This window comes from Neurospora tetrasperma (genome assembly GCF_000213175.1).
Source record: "Neurospora tetrasperma FGSC 2508 unplaced genomic scaffold NEUTE1scaffold_3, whole genome shotgun sequence".
Taxonomy (NCBI): Eukaryota; Fungi; Ascomycota; class Sordariomycetes; order Sordariales; family Sordariaceae; genus Neurospora; species Neurospora tetrasperma.
The window spans coordinates 2,352,982-2,371,298 of record NW_009799101.1 but is presented as its reverse complement, the minus strand read 5'-3'; the positions used below and the strand labels follow the sequence as shown (position 1 = coordinate 2,371,298).

The window sequence follows — 18,317 nt, the reverse complement described above, 5'->3', positions numbered from 1 at the left end:
CCCTATTGCTCGACGAGAAAAAAGATCAAATTATATCTGCCCAGATAAAAATGCTGGAGGTATCTGATTCTGACCAAAAGTGTATGTGTGTGTTGTAAACGCCAGGACGCCTTTATGGTACTTCCCTAAAGCAATAAAAAGTTCTTATGACCTTCTCTTTTCCAAGCCTTCGTTAATTCCTTCCATCTTTCTTACTCGGACCGACACTTTAACCAGCAAAGAGGGTGTCCTCATCACGGAGGTACTCGCCGCAGTCCGATTGACGGAAGCAAACGATACCCGTGGGATCAAGGCGGCGTGCCTCGGTTGTGCTACGAGCTGTGACACCGAAGCCAAGGGGAATATCAGCCATGCTGTAGACGACGACGCCGGAGTGCTCGGGGCAGTCCTCGGACCAACGGCCGACGTGGGCCTTGACGACTGTTTTTAAATGCTCGTTAGTTTTCATAAGGCTAGTAGGATAGAGAACCAGGAGATGGAGAGGTATACCGTTCGAGCCGTAGAGGAAGGGCTGGGCACCGTTGTCCTTGACCCAGATCTTATGACGGGCGTGCTCGGAGAGGATAGGAACTATGAGGTTGGTAATCAGGTTGTTAGCTTTCAAATACATTCCAACTGTCTCAGTAATCGCATAAGGATTAGGCATTGGACATGGAACGTACGGGCAGTGATGTGAAGTCTGAACTTTCCGGTCTTGGTCATCTTTCCAAGGCAGGTACCCAGGCTGAGGAGGGCATCGCGGCTGACACTGGTGGCGAGGTTGGCAACGGAGAGACGGACGTAGTAAACCTGTATAGCATCATCTTTGTCAGTCTATCTGGCCCTTATTCTGGTTGGTGGTGTGGTGGCTGTCGTCGCCGTCGCCCGGCTGTCGTTGTCCTCAGTGGCGCACAGCCAAAAGGGAAGAGACGGTGTATCGAGCAAGGTCGAGAGGAAGCGAGGGAGGCGAGAGAGGCAGAACGTACGCGAGAGTGGTTCAGACGGAAAACGTATCTGTCGCCATCATCGAGAGGAGCGATAAGACTCTTGAGATCGGTGCAGTAGTTTGCAAGCTTTAGGGTGCCAAAGCAATCAGTCAGCTGTTGTTCATCCTTGTTTGAATATGGGATTGTTGCGGCACTGAAACTGACCTTCTCGAAGACGGTCTTCTGCTCCGTTTCTGTAAGAGGGCGCATTTTGTCGGTGTGTTGTGAATTGATGGAGTTGGTGATGCAATGCGAAGGAATCTCCAAGCGCTGACGGCCGCAACCGATGGAGGTTCGCCCGCGTTTCTCTGCCAGAACTTTTTTTTATCGACAAGGAAACCCACTCTTCCGATAATGGGGGGACGCCAAGCCATTAATTCTCCGCTTTAGATGCAATGGCTGCAGTGGATACTCGAAGCTAAAATAGCCGAGTCCCACTTTTACCCGCTCCTACGTTTGCCGTGCGCGACCCCAGCGTGCCCTAGCGACACTGTCACAGGCCGGCAAGTGACAACAACCTGAAGCGGACAGTACTAGGTATGCGACATCCATGAAGTTTATATTTCCAGAGGGAACTCCTACATCGCGATGTTCATCCAAGTCCTGTGTGAAGGAAGAAACAAACCTCAGTCGAGGCCAATGATTTCCAGCTGTATCCAGCGGCCCACTCTCTTTCAGGATTCGGTCCTCATCTACACAATTGTTTTCCTGCGCGGCGAGCCTGGCTGACTTCTCAATCGTCCTGGTAATCCAGATTGCTGGCAAGGTTAACCGTGTAAGTTAGCTTTCCAGAGATTGTAATGCATATCGGAGTGGTATCGCAGCAAAGAAGCTAGCTGTTAAACTGACAAAAGCGTAACCAGAAGGCCACTTGACGTTGGAAGTGGCAGCTTGTGGTTCTGGTCGTGAAATGGGTCGAGCCATGGCCTTGCACCCATCAAAGAGGGATTATTCGTCAACTTCTACTGACACAAAAAGAAGCCAAACTAGTATCACGCATCGAGTTGATCGATTGTCATTCAGACTCTTCAACCAATCTCACCGTTCCTGACCGAGGTTCTCAAGTGGGGAGGTGTTCATGACTACATAGTGGCAAACGAGACGTGGGAGTATTGTGGCATAGAATGCTACCGAATGCACCGAATTCATCCATCTCGAAGGAATGAATATGAAGTGTGACCAACCAAGCTGGCTCACGTTGGGCGCGCTGGTCAGAGGCATCTCATGATACCCAATCCACCACGGTGCGCAAGGAGCTTCCCTTACGCGGTAATCGCAGTGGATGTGATTCAATCCAAAGACCTTACTGCGCCTTCTTGGCCAGAATTGTAGATGGGAAAAGGTATGGTAAGAAAGAGATGCTGGAGTGTGAGGATACCGACTGACATTGTGGTTCGTCCGACTGGGAGAGAACGTCCTTGTTGTTCATCTACGCAAACGAAGAGGAAAATCAACGGTGAAGGAATAGTAGAAGGAGAAGACGGAAGTGAAAAGAAGCATTGCAGTAACGTCCAACTGTTTGGGTCTCGCCAATCCTCTCTGGTTGGAGTCAGGTAGATGCAGGTACTGCGATGACGGAGAGACAGACCGAAAGCGCGGACCCCACTGAGAAGCTTCCATGTGCCCCGCCCTCTAGGTACCCACTTAATACCCCTCATGCCCGAACAGCAGCCAGTAAGTATATCGTGACAGGAAGACCGCTGAAGGTTCGAGTCGCTTCGTTCCCCTGCGGGCAGCCTGCTTGCTTGTCACTATGATGTCGTCGCTTCCCGTGCGCCCGCCCGCACAGCTACCTCTACTTGCGACAGGCTGCGAGGACCATCGAGAAGCAGCTAGAGGTAGATACTCATCCCACTTGCTCTTGCACGGCCAGCTCGGGCATCAACTCGCGACTTCACTCCCCACCAAGGCTCACGAATAAATTCCACTCCTTCTGACCTCTCCCCCCGTCAGCGATTCTTTGTTTGTTCCCCAGATCAAAACACGAAAGTCTACTGAGAGATACCCGAAACACAATTCTTTTATTTTCTTCTCCAAGATATACATCAAGAGTGAAGCCTCACGTCACACTAGCTTCATCTCAACATTTCCGCGATTTCTCTCTTTTGTACATCAACAATAACACACACACACACACCCAATTCGAAACACAACACCACACAAATTCTATAGGGACCAACAGAGTCTCACACACTAATCCATCATGACGTCGAAAATGGAATTTACAGACCGGGCCAAGAAGGCTTTGGAGGATGCCATGGCCCTGGCAGAGCAATACGCCCACTCGCAACTCCTCCCCGTTCACCTGGCAGTCGCGCTTCTCGACCCTCTCCCAGATCCGAGCAAGGACCAGCAAAATGCACCAGCCGGGGCAACCAGCTCTCTCTTCCGCCAAGTCATTGAGAGAGCCCATGGCGATCCCCAGCTGTTCGACCGCGCCCTCAAGAAGGCCCTCGTTCGCCTCCCCAGCCAAGACCCTCCTCCCGACCATGTCTCGATGGCTCCGTCCTTCCATACAGTCCTGCGCAAGGCCAACGAGCTACAGAAGACGCAAAAAGACACATACATTGCCGTCGACCATCTTATCACAGCCCTGGCCGAGGAGCCCTCGATCATGAATGCGCTCAAGGAGGCCAACATTCCCAAGCCAAAGCTCGTTACCGATGCTATCCAGGCCATTCGCGGTACCAAGCGCGTCGACTCTCGCAATGCCGACACTGAAGAGGAGCACGAGAATCTCGCCAAGTTCACCATTGATATGACTGCCATGGCCAGGGAAGGCAAGATTGATCCCGTCATTGGTCGTGAGGAGGAAATTCGGAGAGTCATCCGTATTCTTTCTCGTCGTACCAAGAACAACCCTGTCCTTATCGGTGAGCCTGGTGTCGGTAAGACTACCGTCGTTGAGGGTCTCGCTCAGCGCATCGTCAACGCTGATGTGCCCGACAATCTGGCCAACTGCAAGCTTCTGTCTCTTGATGTCGGTGCCCTGGTGGCCGGCAGCAAGTACAGGGGTGAGTTTGAAGAGCGCATGAAGGGAGTTCTGAAGGAGATCGCCGAGTCCAAGGAGATGATCATCCTTTTCATCGATGAAATCCATTTGCTCATGGGTGCTGGCGCGTCCGGAGAAGGCGGCATGGATGCGGCCAACCTTTTGAAGCCAATGCTCGCCCGTGGTCAGCTTCACTGCATTGGCGCTACCACCCTGGCCGAGTACCGCAAGTACATCGAGAAGGATGCTGCCTTTGAACGTCGTTTCCAGCAGGTCATTGTCAAGGAGCCTTCCGTTTCTGAGACAATTTCCATTCTACGTGGTCTCAAGGAGAAGTACGAGGTGCACCATGGTGTCACTATTTCCGATGCTGCCATTGTGGCCGCTGCAAATCTTGCGGCCCGCTACCTCACTTCCCGCAGACTTCCTGATTCGGCTATCGATTTGATCGACGAGGCGGCTGCTGCAGTCAGAGTCGCTCGAGAATCGCAGCCCGAGATCATCGATTCCCTGGAGCGCAAGTTGCGTCAGCTCAAGATTGAGATCCACGCCTTGTCTCGCGAGAAGGATGAGGCTTCCAAGGCTCGTCTTGAGCAGGCAAAGAAGGATGCCGAGAACGTGGAGGAGGAGCTCAGGCCCCTCCGCGAGAAATACGAACAGGAGAAACAGAGAGCCAAGGCTCTCCAGGAAGCCAGGATGAAGCTTGAGAGCTTGAGACAAAAGGCCGAAGAGGCTAGCAGAATGGGAGATCACAGCCGTGCTGCTGATCTTCAGTATTACGCCATCCCTGAGCAGGAGGCAGTAATCAAGAGGCTTGAGAAAGAAAAGGCTGCGGCTGACGCTGCGCTCAACGCCGCTGCGGCCGAAACCGGTGGTGCCATGATCACCGACGTCGTTGGTCCCGATCAGATCAACGAGATTGTAGCACGGTGGACCGGTATTCCCGTCACACGCCTCAAGACCAGCGAGAAGGAGAAGCTTTTGCACATGGAGAAGCATCTCAGCAAGATTGTTGTCGGTCAGAAGGAGGCCGTTCAGTCTGTGTCCAACGCTATCAGACTGCAGCGGTCGGGTCTCTCCAACCCCAACCAGCCTCCCAGCTTCCTGTTCTGCGGTCCTTCTGGTACCGGTAAGACTCTGCTGACAAAGGCTCTTGCCGAGTTCCTGTTTGATGATCCTAAGGCCATGATCCGTTTCGACATGTCTGAGTATCAGGAGCGTCACTCTCTCAGCCGCATGATTGGTGCTCCTCCCGGCTACGTTGGTCACGACTCTGGTGGCCAGCTGACTGAGGCCCTTCGCCGCAAGCCGTTCTCCATCCTTCTCTTTGACGAGGTTGAAAAGGCAGCCAAGGAGGTCTTGACCGTTCTGCTACAGCTCATGGATGACGGTCGTATCACGGATGGTCAAGGCAGAGTCGTTGATGCCAGGAACTGCATTGTTGTCATGACGTCTAACTTGGGTGCTGAGTACCTTTCTCGTCCCAACGCCAAGGACGGTAAGATTGATCCAACCACTCGCGAGCTTGTCATGAACGCCCTGCGCAACTACTTCCTTCCCGAGTTCCTCAACCGTATCAGCTCAATTGTCATCTTCAACCGTCTCACTCGTCGCGAGATCCGCAAGATTGTCGAGCTACGCATTGCGGAAATCCAGAAGCGGCTCCAAGACAACGATCGCAATGTCAAAATCGAGGTGTCGGAAGAAGCCAAAGACAAGCTGGGTGCTCTTGGTTACTCGCCAGCTTATGGCGCTAGACCACTGCAACGTGTGCTTGAGAAGGAGGTTCTGAACCGCCTGGCCGTTTTGATCCTCCGTGGCAGCATCCGCGACGGTGAGGTTGCCAGGGTTGTCGTCCAAGACGGCAAGATTACGGTCCTTCCTAACCATCCCGAGGTCAACGATGAGGACGACGAAATGATGTTGGACGAGGAAGACGCAGTTGACGAGGTTGCGCCGGAATCTGAGATGGATGAGGATCTTTACGACGACTAGATGTCTAACAGGAAAGATGACTCAGCCATGCGCGACGACGTAGAGGTGGACTAGGAGGATTAGTGAAGAAGATAATCGTGGACGCCCCGAGTGTTAGGGAGACGAAAATTTGGTATCATGACTTGAGGAATTTGAAAATGGGATAGCCTTCGGGGTTTAAAGCATGCACATTTTGCATTTGGAGTTTGGGGCATGTATGTTTAGGTACGTTATATGATATGAAACGAAAGATGTTATGATTCTCATGAGGTAGACATGATGTATCTAAAAGAACGGCGGAGGCCGAGAATTGATTCTGAAGATTTAGTGGGAATCAAAATCATGTGTTTACATTAGCCCTGGTCCTTGACATACACTACATATGATACTCTCCTTCTGCGTAAAGTGCAAAGATCATATACAACTTAGCTACTACCGTAACAAAGCTGATTCCGTGTTGCCACGATGACTGAAGTGAACTGCTGAATGGTGAACAAATGTGATTATGCTGTGAGTCTAACGCACCGGTCGCAGACCGTTCCCCAATCTTGAGTTCAAGGGCGAACAAGTAGTCTCGGTTCCTTGCAACAGATGTCCCGTCTTGTGTGTAAGTTGATCACATGGGAGGAGGATCCGGCAAAGTGCCGACCGGCTTCCTGGTTAGACCCGACTGTTGTTGAGCTTGAGCACACGGCCAAAAGCAAAGCTACCCCGACCTCAACCACATGACTGGAGGGTAGGCTTATCTCGGATGAACCCCAAAGCTTGTCGACTAGGATCCGGGAAACCTGTCAAAACGCAGGAGCAGGATTGTTTACACGAGATATGTACCTTAGTGTAAGAGCTGGTCCCGCGTGGAGCTTTAGACGACAGGGATTCAGCCCGCTCTACACTAAGTAGCTCCGGCAGGCAAAAGCCCACCTCCCCACAACTCCCGCGCATTGGAGGGCCCGAATTGGTGGAAACCTAACGGACCCAAAAAAATGTTGTGAGCCCCGAGTCCCGTCCCGACCTCCGCGATCCGAGTCGACTTGCTTGCTGCTCCAGGCGTGCGCGCGAGCAGCCCCGTCCCGTTCCGTTTCCAGATTCCCCCGTCTCCGCGCCTGCCTGGCGCCTACCTGTATACCTAACCCCAACACCTCGAAACGCGACCAACACCCGGCTTCCTCGACCGACCGACCGACCGACCGACCGACCGATTGCTCCAGCGCCTGCGCCAGTCCCGTCCAAGGCCGGAAGACTCCCCGTCGTCGTTAACGTGGGCGTGTGGTGCTACACTTTCCTTATACGTCCGTCCACACATACAACCACACACAATTCGCCATGAACTCCGTAACAACCTCGACAATAGGCCGCCTGGCCTTCGGCGTTTCACGTCTCAGCGCCGTCACCAACGTTGCCGGCGCCGTGCGCCACGCCAGCACACACCCCACCACCGCAATCCCAAAACCGACCACAGCGGTTCTCAAGACAAGCCCATTGGCCGAGGAGACGGCTGTCGAGCTCAAGAGCCCATCCAGGCTGCAGCTCAAGTCAGAGCCAGGAAACAAGGGAAACCCCAAGGGCCATGGCGATCGCATCTGGGCGTTTCACCACATTGAGCAAGGCCAGGTGATCTACTCGACCAAGCCTGTTATCTCTGTACGCAACCACCCTCCCTTGTCAAGCCCTCTTTCCATCATCTTCTAGTTCCAATCAACTAACCATTTGCGCAAACCCTTCCTCTAGCACCAACACCTCATCCGCCAACAACCCTTCACCGGCAAGAACCTCGTCCCCCGCAAGATCCGCAAGGACTACTGGCGTCCACTCGCCATGATCGAGCTGGCGGGCAAGGACCAAGGTGCGGTCGGCCGATCCGTCTACCAGAAGCTGCGAGAGTTCAAGAAGCGGCACGAGCTGGACTGGGCCAACGAGGCCGAGGAAGGCCGCAAGCTGATGCACAAGTCCAAGCGTGAGCGCGGCCAGGAGCTCAACGACCAGAAACCCAACAGCGTGGCCGACATGGCGGCCGTGCTGGCGGGAGCCGGCAAGGGTAACCTCATGTGGCAGGTGTCTCGCGTTGGGTCTTCGTCAGAACTGGTGGGCGAGATCAAGAAGGCGAGCGGGGCGGTGGAAAAGGGGGCTGTTGTCGACGTCAAGAGGCAGCTGAGAAGGGCAACGGTGTACTGGACCAACGAGCAGGATAAGTTCCACGCGAGGGAGTGGAGCGATAACGTCAGCCATGAGGTTGGTATCCCTGGCGAGGCCGAGAAGAAGAGGATGCCTATTAGGATGAGCAGCGAGTAAGGGGTCATGATCAGTCATGGAAGGGGTTAGGTGGGGTGGAAGAAGGAGGAGTGCAGCCTTGTCGAGGTGCTCTCCGGTCGGAAGAAGGAGATGTGAAGGTTGAGCGCCGCAGACAGCGGGGTAGGTATGTGAGTGAGGACAACCAACCCGGAAATGGAAAGTTCTCTTAAGACAGTCCATGCCACCCTTCTAGGCCATAAACCATCATACTCTGGGTGTACAATTGTCCTGTATCAACACATGTGTGGGGAGGTATTTTTTTAAGGTAAAAACAGGTCGGTCGATTGACCTCGCTGACCCGTGTTTGTATTCATAGTTCTCTGTAAAAATGACTATTTTATGCATTGCCGCAGTCCTCCTGACATATGTGTGGAGTAGACTTAAACTCAGCGATGTGGCTAAACTGCCACAGAAATCTCTCCTGTGTCGTCCCGTTGCTCTTTGCACAGTACACATTGAATTGATGAGACACCCTTCTATAATGCCGTTCCCTCTATATTTTGATGCTCTCGATACAAAAACCAAATGTTTGCAAGCGATCCCTCGGATATTCATTGCTTCTGCCAATATTGATGTTGGGGCCCTCAATGTTGATGATAACAACTCCAGCATGACCTGAACAAGACCCAAAACTTGGGTCTTATCATACAACCGTTTCGTTCTCCTACTCCATCTTTTTCGGCTTCAAAGCGAACTTCTTGAGATACTCATATTCGGCCACATTCTTGTCGACCGTCTCCCTGATTATCTTCTGTCCCTCCTCCCCGTATTTTTCCTTCCATTCCTTGTCCTCTTCCTCTCTAGTCGATGTCTTCTGTTCCGTTATATGAAGTTAGCTTCATCTTCATCAAAACGTCCGCACAGCATCCAGGGTGATTCGAAAACAAGATATAATAAACAAAAGACTTACAGCCTTATGCGACCGCGGTGTCAGCTCGGTACTCCCAATCGCATCATCATGAAACCCGTTCCACTTCTCAAACGCCTCTTTAGCTGTCCTCTGGCTCTCATCGTCATCCCACTTGAGCATCTTGGGGTCAAAGTCCACGCCGATGGCCTCACAGTAAGCTCTTAGCGTGCCCTCCGGGTCGTCGAGCAGGTCATCTGCGTCAACGACCGTGATCTTCACGGGACCTGGTATGTTTTCCAGCTGCCTGCTGAGTGCGGGGCCTTGCTCCAGTCGTTCGTCTCTACCGGGACCGCTCCATGCCGACACACTGTCTTCGTTCATCTGTCCAAACATCGTGCCCCTCGACTTACGCGTCTCCTCGGAATCGTACTTGCTTTCCTCGGCAATGATTCCGTTGGCATGCAAGAATTCGAAGAGCCTGCGGAGCTCGACGTAGCCTGCCTCGCTGGGCATGAACTCGTCAAATCCCGTCTTTTTGTTCAACGGTGGAATGGTGCAGCGGTAGTAGCTCGGGATGGCCTTTCGTGGGTGGCGAATCAGGAATGTCCAGTGGAAGAGCATAAGAAGGGAGGTGGGAATGATAGTTGGGTTGCTGTCCGCTACCGGGTTGGGGTGGCGATCGAGCGAGCGCGCCGGGCCTAAAGGACGGTCGCCGCTGGGAGGCACGATGTAGTAGGCCATGTCTTTGATAAAGACACGGGTCTTCTAAGAAGTTGAATCGGAGTTAGACTATATATATATAATGTCGCCGGCAGATGATGTCCCGTGAGGAGAGACAAAACGAGATACAGGGTTCGGTGCACACTTACGTCGTTCTCCAACATCTCCTTCAAGATTCTGCCCATGACATCGTCGTACCTGACTCCCGCATACCCGCTCTTCTCTCTTGCGGCCTCGTCATGGTCGTAGCGCGTGCTCATGCGTTCGGGGCCATAGTAGAAGGCATCACCAAAGGGTTCGTGCACACAACTCAGGGCGTCTGGGCGGGTCATAAACACCTATGTAGTTGACATTTGATTAGACTTTTGTCTATGGTCTTCTTCTTCTTCTCTTCTTCGAATTGACGGAACATACCCGTTCGAAGGCCGTGGAGCAAGCCCGAGGATGGGTTGCCACGAAGATGGGTCTGCGATCCGGACTGCTGCTCATCTTTAATGCTCTTGAGATGCGAGTAGTGACTGGACTGCACTTGGAACCAAGAGAGGACTTTGGTAAGATTCCGTAAGCTTTTCGGCTGCTTGGAAGCGAGAAGATACGGTCGAGTTGGTTTGAAATTACGAGGAAACAATGAGGAGACCGGGGAGGAAGAGCCCGGTACTTGTACCAACTGACGTTCCGGACCTGGATGTTCGGCACCGAATGATCAGACACAACTACTTCCCAGAACGAAGAGACAACGTCGACATCGGAAGAGTACGCTGCAGGTCCCCTGGATGATCTTTTCCCAGCTTGGTTCGCTACATGGAAAGATTGGAGTATTCAAGGGCCTTTTGCGGGGTGTACTCCTGCCATTTGAACAGGAAGCCAGAGGCAGGCGAGGCGAGATTTGTACGACTCTCAGCTGATTGGGCAAGAATAGGTGAGAAGTCTCCAGTTATCCGCGGACTTGGTTTCCATATTCGCACGACAAGACTTATTCTGACATTCCACAGCTGACTTGAGCCACTTGGGTGGGAAAGAGATTTAACATGCACTGGCGAAGGGTAGTGTGGTGTAGACCTGCATCCTGAGAACAGAGGGAGACGACGTCATTGGGTCGCTAGCCTTGGAAGCTCTAAAAGAGTAGCTAAATGTGGGGAAGAAATACTTCTCCAACACGATCCCTGTTCTGTCCTCCTCGGCTGCAGAGGGCTTCATTCAGCGTGGGGGCGTGTTGCCTTTTGTGTATGGTTGGGTGTTGGTCAGTGTTGACAAAGAAGCCAAAGTGTGCAGTACCACCTCTGCGGTGCAAGCTGAGTACTTTTCCAAAGAAAGTCCATGATTGATCTGATACTCCGACAAAAGAACAGTCACGAATGAAAGAAGGAAGAAGTGCACCAGTAACATTGGGTCTAGTTGTTGTGCAGAATGGCGGTGGTGCTGAAGACCTGGAAAGGAACTGTCTTGCCATGAAGCGAAGGAAGAAGCGAAGATACCTAAAACTGAAGGCAGATAGGAGACGCAAAGAAACCGTGAAACAAGCCACTCGGCTTACATGCCACCGAGCTGTCCACCCAGGCATCATTCTGTGAAGCGCCAGATATCGATCAATCAAAAATAATGAGGTGTACAAAGGCTGCAGTCAGCCTCGAATTTGCTGGCGTGACTTACGTTTGATAGTTTGGATATTACATATGTCTCCAGGTACACTTTGCCCATTCGCCTCATCCCACTCCCTCGACCATTACTGATTCTTCTTGGCCTTGACAACCTCCGCAGCTTGCGAGGGTTGGTTTTGGTATCCAGACTTTGAAAGCACGCCGAACAACTTCCACATGATCCAGGCAAAGCCAAGGAGTACCGCTAGCCCGGTGCCGCCGCTTACCCACTCCGCCTTGTTTGTGTCCAGGACTGGCACCTTCATCATGTTGCTCAAACGACTGCCGATTGTCGGGCGAGGCTCGACATGCCAGAATACCGTCCTAGGGCCGAAAAGGCCGTCGTAGCCAAGGTTGGCCTTCTCGAACGGATTGTTAGGGAACTTGGTACCTTCCTCAGCCGCGCAAGCCCAGAAAACAGCCGGGTATGGAACTTGAATATCGGTATAGCCGCCTTCAGCGGGAGATAGGTAGCGCAGGTGCAAGGGGACTTGTGCTGTCCAAGACTTTGATTCTTCATGTTCGGGAGGGGAAAGTTCCAGAAGAAGCGAAGACCCCCAGCGCTTCTCAACATATTCAGGAGCTTCGAGGTCTACGGGCTGAGAAATGTAGCGTAGACCGGTGAGATTCTTCGAGGCCAGAAAGAGGTCATCCGATAGTTGGTGCCTATCGGCGAAGATGGTCTTGGGAAGGGTGAAGTAGGCGTGTGGTGAGCAGTAGGCATCTTCAATAGGTGGCTTGCTGGACTCAAGCCTGAGTTTGAGGGTAGGGTGAAGACCTGTTGGCTCCAGAAACTCGGCGGAGAAGCTAGACTCGGCATCACGATGTCGAGAGGCAAAGGCAAACATTGTCGCAGACGGCTTTTTATCCTGTCCCAGCACGGTGAGAAGACCGGAAATTCCCAGCTCATGAGGCTCGAGGTGTCCTGGCCGGTCCGAGTTCAAGACTCCAACCTCGGTCCGTGTCTGTGGCCGGGATGTCGCGTGGACCTCTTGCTTCTGGTAGGGCCATGTTGCAGTGAGCTTAACGGCGTGAGAGATGGCATCATATGAGATGTCCAGAGAGCTGGCGTTTGTCAAGCGGTCGGCCCTGGCAGCGCAAGATTGGTCCTTGGAAGATGAACATAGCTTCTCTTTGGCGAGTGCAATGAATGGGGAAAGGTCTACCGATGGTTGGTAGAACTGGTAGGCAGCTGAGTGAGAGAAACGATCCCTTGGCAGAGTCGTGAATGACTTCTATGTGAAGACGGTTAACACACACACCATGGTACAGGTGAGGAAGAAAAAATCAACCCACCTCTGGGTTTTCGCACTGAACATTCCCGAAAATTTGATTGAGGGCAAGGCAGAGCGCTGGGGAAGTGGCATCGGCTTGCCCTGCCGGGGTGTAGAACAGATGGAAGCCAGGCGGCAGCCTAGCTAGCAAAGGGGTGATTGCCTCATATGGCTCAGAGCTGACATATCTGATGTGAAGCTCATGGGCTGTGCCCAAGAGCGCTTGTAGGCCTTTCGGTAGCTCATCGATTGCAATGGTGAGTCTGTCTTCACGAGCAGCCTGGATCTCTGGGCCGTTGAGGACACCGCCCTTGATCTTGAGCGTTGTTGGCTCGATTGAGTCGCCTTGCTTCTGGATGAAGGTGATGCGCTCTCTCATGACGGACCAACACTGCGTGAAAATGATTAGACTGATTGAGGCTTGATGATTAGAGGTAGATGAGATGGGAAATCAGATTATCAAGATGTGGATGTAACAACTGTGTCTGGGTGGCGGTGTTGATATTGCGAGAGTACCTTAGTTGGTGTTGTTATTGATGAGCTGAAGTGACGATAACGGGCCATCAACAGCTGTCAACAGCTCCAGTTCCACTGTCCACGTCTCGCTCCCCGCCGTCGCCCACTTGGAAGAACCTGGTCTATGCTTCTTCGTGAAGCGAACCCTTTTGGGAAGCATGCAGACGGGATGCCGGGCTCTGATTGATCAACTCAATAGTGGGTCAGCGTGATAAAGCCCCGCTGCGTCAAGATCATGGGCTATACCCAAATGGGTGACCGTGGCTCGCAAAGGACAAATGAACGGGGACTGGTCTAGAGCAGACGACACCCATAAGGACGAATGGAAGGAATGAAAGCAATAAGAGGCATAGATAATACCGTTTGGTATTCACGGCGATACCTATCATGGCTTGGGTGGTCTGGTTCAGCTGCAGTCCACGTTATTTTGTCCTGGACGAGCATGGCCCCAGCCTCCATTCAAGTGGCTGCCAGTTCTGTCCTCCCTCAGACCTAAACACAGCCGCATCCAACAGGAAATTCAAAAAGGGCCCCTTCTTGGCCACATTCTATCGTGTTCACTTTGTGGCCTCCAAGCGGATACGTTGAGTCCAATGTCACCTAAGAAAAGCAGCAGATTACGAGCACAGTCCAACCCTCTCAACCCCCAGATACAGAGAGATGGATTCTTCGACTCCAGCATTCATCCCTATCCACACCCGGCAGCCGCATCATAGTGAACATGACTTTATGAGTTATTCGGATTCGGCCGTATGTCGACGCTCATTTCTTTGGTTGGACTGTTACAGGAGACCTCCCGTCGCTTCACACAAAAGAAATCTACCTAACATATTCAGTACGGGTCAGCCAGCGAATCATGTAACCCGGCAACTCACGACGTTAGTCGTGTTAGCTACCATGTCAGGCATCTTGAAACCTTTGCTCAAGCCCTCGAAGAGGTATGTCATAGCACTACGTATCGACATGCCCCCGACCTCAAACTGATTTTTGCCCGTTGTGGTAGTCGGCCAATCGGGCATTTCCCACCACCTCATCTTCACAGCAAAGGTACACTAAAGTCCAAGCTCTATTTCTACATTGGGCCTGTGACGACTTGTTCGTGTTGCCCGAGCTGGAGGATCTGGAAAAATGTTTTCGAGAAGATTACCGTTACGGCACCGATATCTTCGCCATCCCAACCGAGAACTCCCATCTCGAACTAATGCTCAAGATTGGCGACATGATTAAACAACATGAGGACAAGAAGACCCTCTTCATTGTCTACTACGGAGGTCATGCCCGGATTGACGATTCGCGCCAGAGTACGTGGTGTGCGTAGGTGCTCTCTATATCCAGCCCGCCATCTGAATGGGTTTTTGATGCTTACTCTTTTCCACCAGGACACGGAATCCGAACTCCCCATGGCTACAGTGAGTCCTGTTGTGCCACCCACTACCATCTTTCGGGCGAGCTAATTCATTATTCATGCAATAGGTGGTCCGCAATTCAGACACTCCTCGAAAGATCCCCCTCTGATGTCTTGATTCTTCTTGACTGCTGCGCAGGGGCAGCTAGTGCCACCTTCTCAAGTGGCCAAAGCATAACTGAAACCATTTCAGCATCAACTTGGGATGCTATTGCCCCTAACCCAGGCCGATACTCTTTCACCAATGCCTTGATTGAAGTCCTTCAGGAATGGCGGCACAGAACCTTCTCGGCTGCAATGTTACATGCCGAGATTCTCGCACGTCTGAAACATCCCAGACCAGTTCTGATCAACGGCAAACACTTTGAATCCAGGTCAACGCCTGTGCATTTCATGATGACGTCCAACCACAAAGCACCGAGCATAGAGATTGGCCGACTTGTTCCGGATTCCAGACGCTCACTATCACCGTATCAGCAGCAGCATGTCGTTACCAGTCCACGACAAGACGACTGGCCGTTGTCACCACGATCAACATATCCATATCTCCCTGGCATGTCTGCTCCGATGATTGGTGAGCCAAACGAAGACGAGCCTCATGTCATGCTCTCTTTAGCCCTTGAAGGTGACCAGCGATTGGACTTCAGTGCTTGGGAGCAGTGGTTAGCCAGCTTCCCAGCCATCGCCAAGTACGTCAAAGTCCAAGGAGTCTTCAAAAGCCATTCAACATTGCTACTACTTTCGTTGCCTGTCATGATTTGGGATCTTCTTCCGGATGACCCAGCGTGTTCCTTCATAGCGTTCATCAGGTCCAACAATCTGTGCCGTGAACTGGGCACAACAAAATCGCCGCACGAAAACGATGTGACTGCCAGGAACGAAGAAGATGAGCATCAGGCGATGGATGCTGATACGGAGTCATTGATGTCCGAGATGGCTACCAATTACCCTGGAGACACCCATCGGACTGATGTTCAAGCAGGTACGTACGGACAATCTGCAAATTTTGTAACACGCGAAACGCCACAACCCAGCCAGGAACCACCCTCTCGGCCAAAGGTGCTTGGTTATATGGGGGAACAGCTGACGGGGTCTGTCGGGTCACCATCGCCTGACCCTGCTCTGGCTAGTCCACCGGACTTGTCGACCGCATCCTTTAGTGCTGTCTCGTTGACAATGGCCACCGATAATGTAGCAAGCACACCAGTTTGGCCACCGGAGCAAGTTAGCGACCCTACAGATCAGGCCCGAGACTTGACTCGAGAGGCGATTGCTCACTTGGAGGACTGTTTTCGGAAGGACCCGCAGCCGAGTGAAACAATCATCGACGTTCTTGCTTTCACTCTCGATGTGCATCCAAATAAAATCAAAGTACGTTCTTATGCGCCCAAATGTTTATGTTTTGCCTACTGATGAGGTTCAAAGGTCTGGTTTGACCAGCGCCGGCAGCATGAGCAAACAACCCTCAACCTCCAGGGTCTTCATTACCGCAGCTCAGCAGACCAGACTCCTGCCACCAAAGAAGGCAGTGCTCGCATGATCCTTCCAGGCCACCTCAACACAATTCTCACCATCTACCCCCACCGAGGCGCTGTCCTTTTACTCGATCTCCGCTCCTCCACCGACTTTGAAAAGTCTCACATCTCCTCCGCCATAAACCTCCGCTGCCCCGTCTCCTTCATTCAGCATGCCTCCCTCGAGATGATCGAAGACACCTTCACCGACGTCTCATCTCGCCACTCCTTCAACAGCTGGTATCAGTCCCGCTGTGTAGTGCTGTATGACCGCCGCATAGAATTTGACTGGGAATGCCCCATTGCCAACGCACTGCTGACCAAATTCCGCGGAAATGGCTGGAAGGGCCAGTGTTTTATCTTGAAGGGCCACTATAGGGAGTTTGCTGATAGTTTTGACAAGTGGATCACCGGCAAAGGGAAGAATACTGCCGAATTCAGTTCGGGGAAGTTGCTTGAGAGCGAGACATCATATTACAACGATGCAACTGAGGAAGAAGAACAGAGACAGAGGAGAGATAGGGAGTATGAGCGGTGGCTTAAGGAGTTTGACGAAAGTGGCGAAGGGCTTGGAGGCAGGCGGATCACCGAGCTGGGCCCGGCTAAGAGAGAGGAGAGGGCCCGGGCCGTGGATCAGAGACAGATAGAGCTAGAGAGGGAACTGGAGGCGAGATTTCCGGCGCTGTGGAGGAAGGTAGTGGCCATTCGAGGCCAATGTGAAGGGCGTGCTGGTGGTGAGGGCGAGTCACTTTACAGCCGACATGGAGGGGGCCCACCAACTACTATTCAAAGCGACGAAATCGGTGAAGGGTCTGTTTCCCCTCCTCAATCACCACCTCCTCCGCCATTCAGCCCAACCGCAGACATGTCGGTACAAGCTTCTAGCGGCGGCCAATTCCCAATGTACGACAAAGCACAACTGGTGGAGCCCTTGGTCAGTGGTCTGCAAAAAATGCGTGAAGCAAGTGGCTTGAGCTTGGGTCTGATGAGTCAAGACCCAGCCTTCGCTATGAATTCTTCCAGTCATTCTCAGTTTGCTGGTGATAGGGGACTCGGCTCTACATCACACGCATACGCCCCAGAAAAGGCTGGCTCCTATGACCAAGGAGGTTTGACGGATGACTACAATAACTACTCTGATGGGGTGGTCGATCCGGTTTCTGAAAGTTGGCAAGGATTTGGTGGCGGCATGGAAATGGCTAGTGGGACGGTGTCGCCGATACCGCCGGAGTGGCAGGATGACAGTGTGGTGGGTAGCTATGGAGGAGCTGGTGAGACGGCTACTGAGGGTGAGAGGAGAGATGCGAAAAAGATGAAGAAGAGGACTCAGTTGCTTTTGTGGGAAAGGTTAAGGGGCGGCGGATGATGGAGGCGAAAGAACGTTTTTCTTTCTGTTTGTGTGCTGAAAGATATTTTTGTTGGGTGCCGTTTGTAGTCAAATGTGTTGGTTCAGTTCATGTCAGCCGTCTTCAAGTGTTGTTACTATTCTATGCATTCATCCTACACATTCAGCTCAGTATAATTCCTTCCGCCTCTATGACAGGCTTGGTCTCAGCCTTTCGTCCACTGCTCTCAATGCATATTGCAATGTCCAAGAGGGCATGAAGTGGATTTTTTGTTTTTCTCAACATCCGGCCAGATCGCCAGCGTTGCTAACGGTTCCATAGCTACTGGACGACTTCTAGGATTCTTCAGCATGTTCCTACTACCCATTACGAAGTTTCGATGAATGCTGCTTTAACTGCCTACGTAACGCACAGCGGGTATTTTACCCGCGCTTGTCTTGGTCTATATCACGCCAAATTTCATTCGACCTATGGCCACTGTAAGTTTCCGCGATAGGTCGGTCACAGTTTATGTGTAGATATACCTCCCTACACCTATACCCACTTCTGGCTTGGGAGACACTACTAGTTACTCAACGTGGATGGGGATCATTGTTTCGAATCTTCAGATTTGTCTTTCAAGCAGACAATCAGTCATAATCAAGCAGGTGGTAAAGGTGTAGCCATGTAACTACAGCGAACAGCAGGACAACCAGGTCCGCTTTCCTGGTGTCATCTTTGTTTATTAACTCTCCCATGACTTGTCAACTTACACTGCATGGGTACTGTCGTCTTGGTAGACTGGTAGCTACATATAGTGTTACTGCCCGGTTATCTTCAGTGGATAATGTTCTAC

At 52.1% G+C, this 18,317-nt stretch overlaps 6 protein-coding genes across 6 annotated transcripts; 3 read left to right on the top strand and 3 right to left on the bottom strand.

Moving 5' to 3' along the window:
* Positions 1 to 8: 8 nt before the first annotated feature.
* NEUTE1DRAFT_63030 (uncharacterized protein) lies at positions 9 to 1,239 on the bottom strand (the record flags this gene model as incomplete). The annotated part of the gene is made up of 5 exons (XM_009852589.1): positions 9 to 420; positions 490 to 570; positions 663 to 789; positions 966 to 1,052; positions 1,131 to 1,239. 5 exons carry the CDS (start codon positions 1,173 to 1,175, stop codon positions 209 to 211), a joined length of 552 nt encoding a protein of 183 aa, XP_009850891.1.
* Positions 1,240 to 2,983: 1,744 nt separating this feature from the next.
* NEUTE1DRAFT_81704 (heat shock protein) lies at positions 2,984 to 6,282 on the top strand (the record flags this gene model as incomplete). Its single annotated transcript, XM_009852588.1, has 1 exon — positions 2,984 to 6,282. One exon carries the CDS (start codon positions 3,169 to 3,171, stop codon positions 5,950 to 5,952), a length of 2,784 nt encoding a protein of 927 aa, XP_009850890.1.
* Positions 6,283 to 6,985: 703 nt separating this feature from the next.
* NEUTE1DRAFT_116941 (uncharacterized protein) lies at positions 6,986 to 8,551 on the top strand (the record flags this gene model as incomplete). Its single annotated transcript, XM_009852587.1, has 2 exons — positions 6,986 to 7,572; positions 7,660 to 8,551. 2 exons carry the CDS (start codon positions 7,255 to 7,257, stop codon positions 8,218 to 8,220), a joined length of 879 nt encoding a protein of 292 aa, XP_009850889.1.
* A 107-nt stretch (positions 8,552 to 8,658) lies between these two features.
* On the bottom strand, positions 8,659 to 10,383 carry NEUTE1DRAFT_81698 (uncharacterized protein; the record flags this gene model as incomplete). Its single annotated transcript, XM_009852586.1, has 4 exons — positions 8,659 to 9,034; positions 9,131 to 9,835; positions 9,940 to 10,128; positions 10,205 to 10,383. 4 exons carry the CDS (start codon positions 10,277 to 10,279, stop codon positions 8,885 to 8,887), a joined length of 1,119 nt encoding a protein of 372 aa, XP_009850888.1.
* A 775-nt stretch (positions 10,384 to 11,158) lies between these two features.
* NEUTE1DRAFT_63018 (uncharacterized protein) lies at positions 11,159 to 13,214 on the bottom strand (the record flags this gene model as incomplete). The annotated part of the gene is made up of 2 exons (XM_009852585.1): positions 11,159 to 12,662; positions 12,724 to 13,214. 2 exons carry the CDS (start codon positions 13,078 to 13,080, stop codon positions 11,514 to 11,516), a joined length of 1,506 nt encoding a protein of 501 aa, XP_009850887.1.
* Positions 13,215 to 13,946: 732 nt separating this feature from the next.
* On the top strand, positions 13,947 to 17,978 carry NEUTE1DRAFT_81692 (uncharacterized protein; the record flags this gene model as incomplete). The annotated part of the gene is made up of 9 exons (XM_009852584.1): positions 13,947 to 13,967; positions 14,054 to 14,155; positions 14,329 to 14,531; positions 14,597 to 14,626; positions 14,691 to 15,311; positions 15,432 to 15,604; positions 15,818 to 15,993; positions 16,048 to 17,385; positions 17,832 to 17,978. 9 exons carry the CDS (start codon positions 13,947 to 13,949, stop codon positions 17,976 to 17,978), a joined length of 2,811 nt encoding a protein of 936 aa, XP_009850886.1.
* Between the last annotated feature and the right edge of the window lie 339 nt (positions 17,979 to 18,317).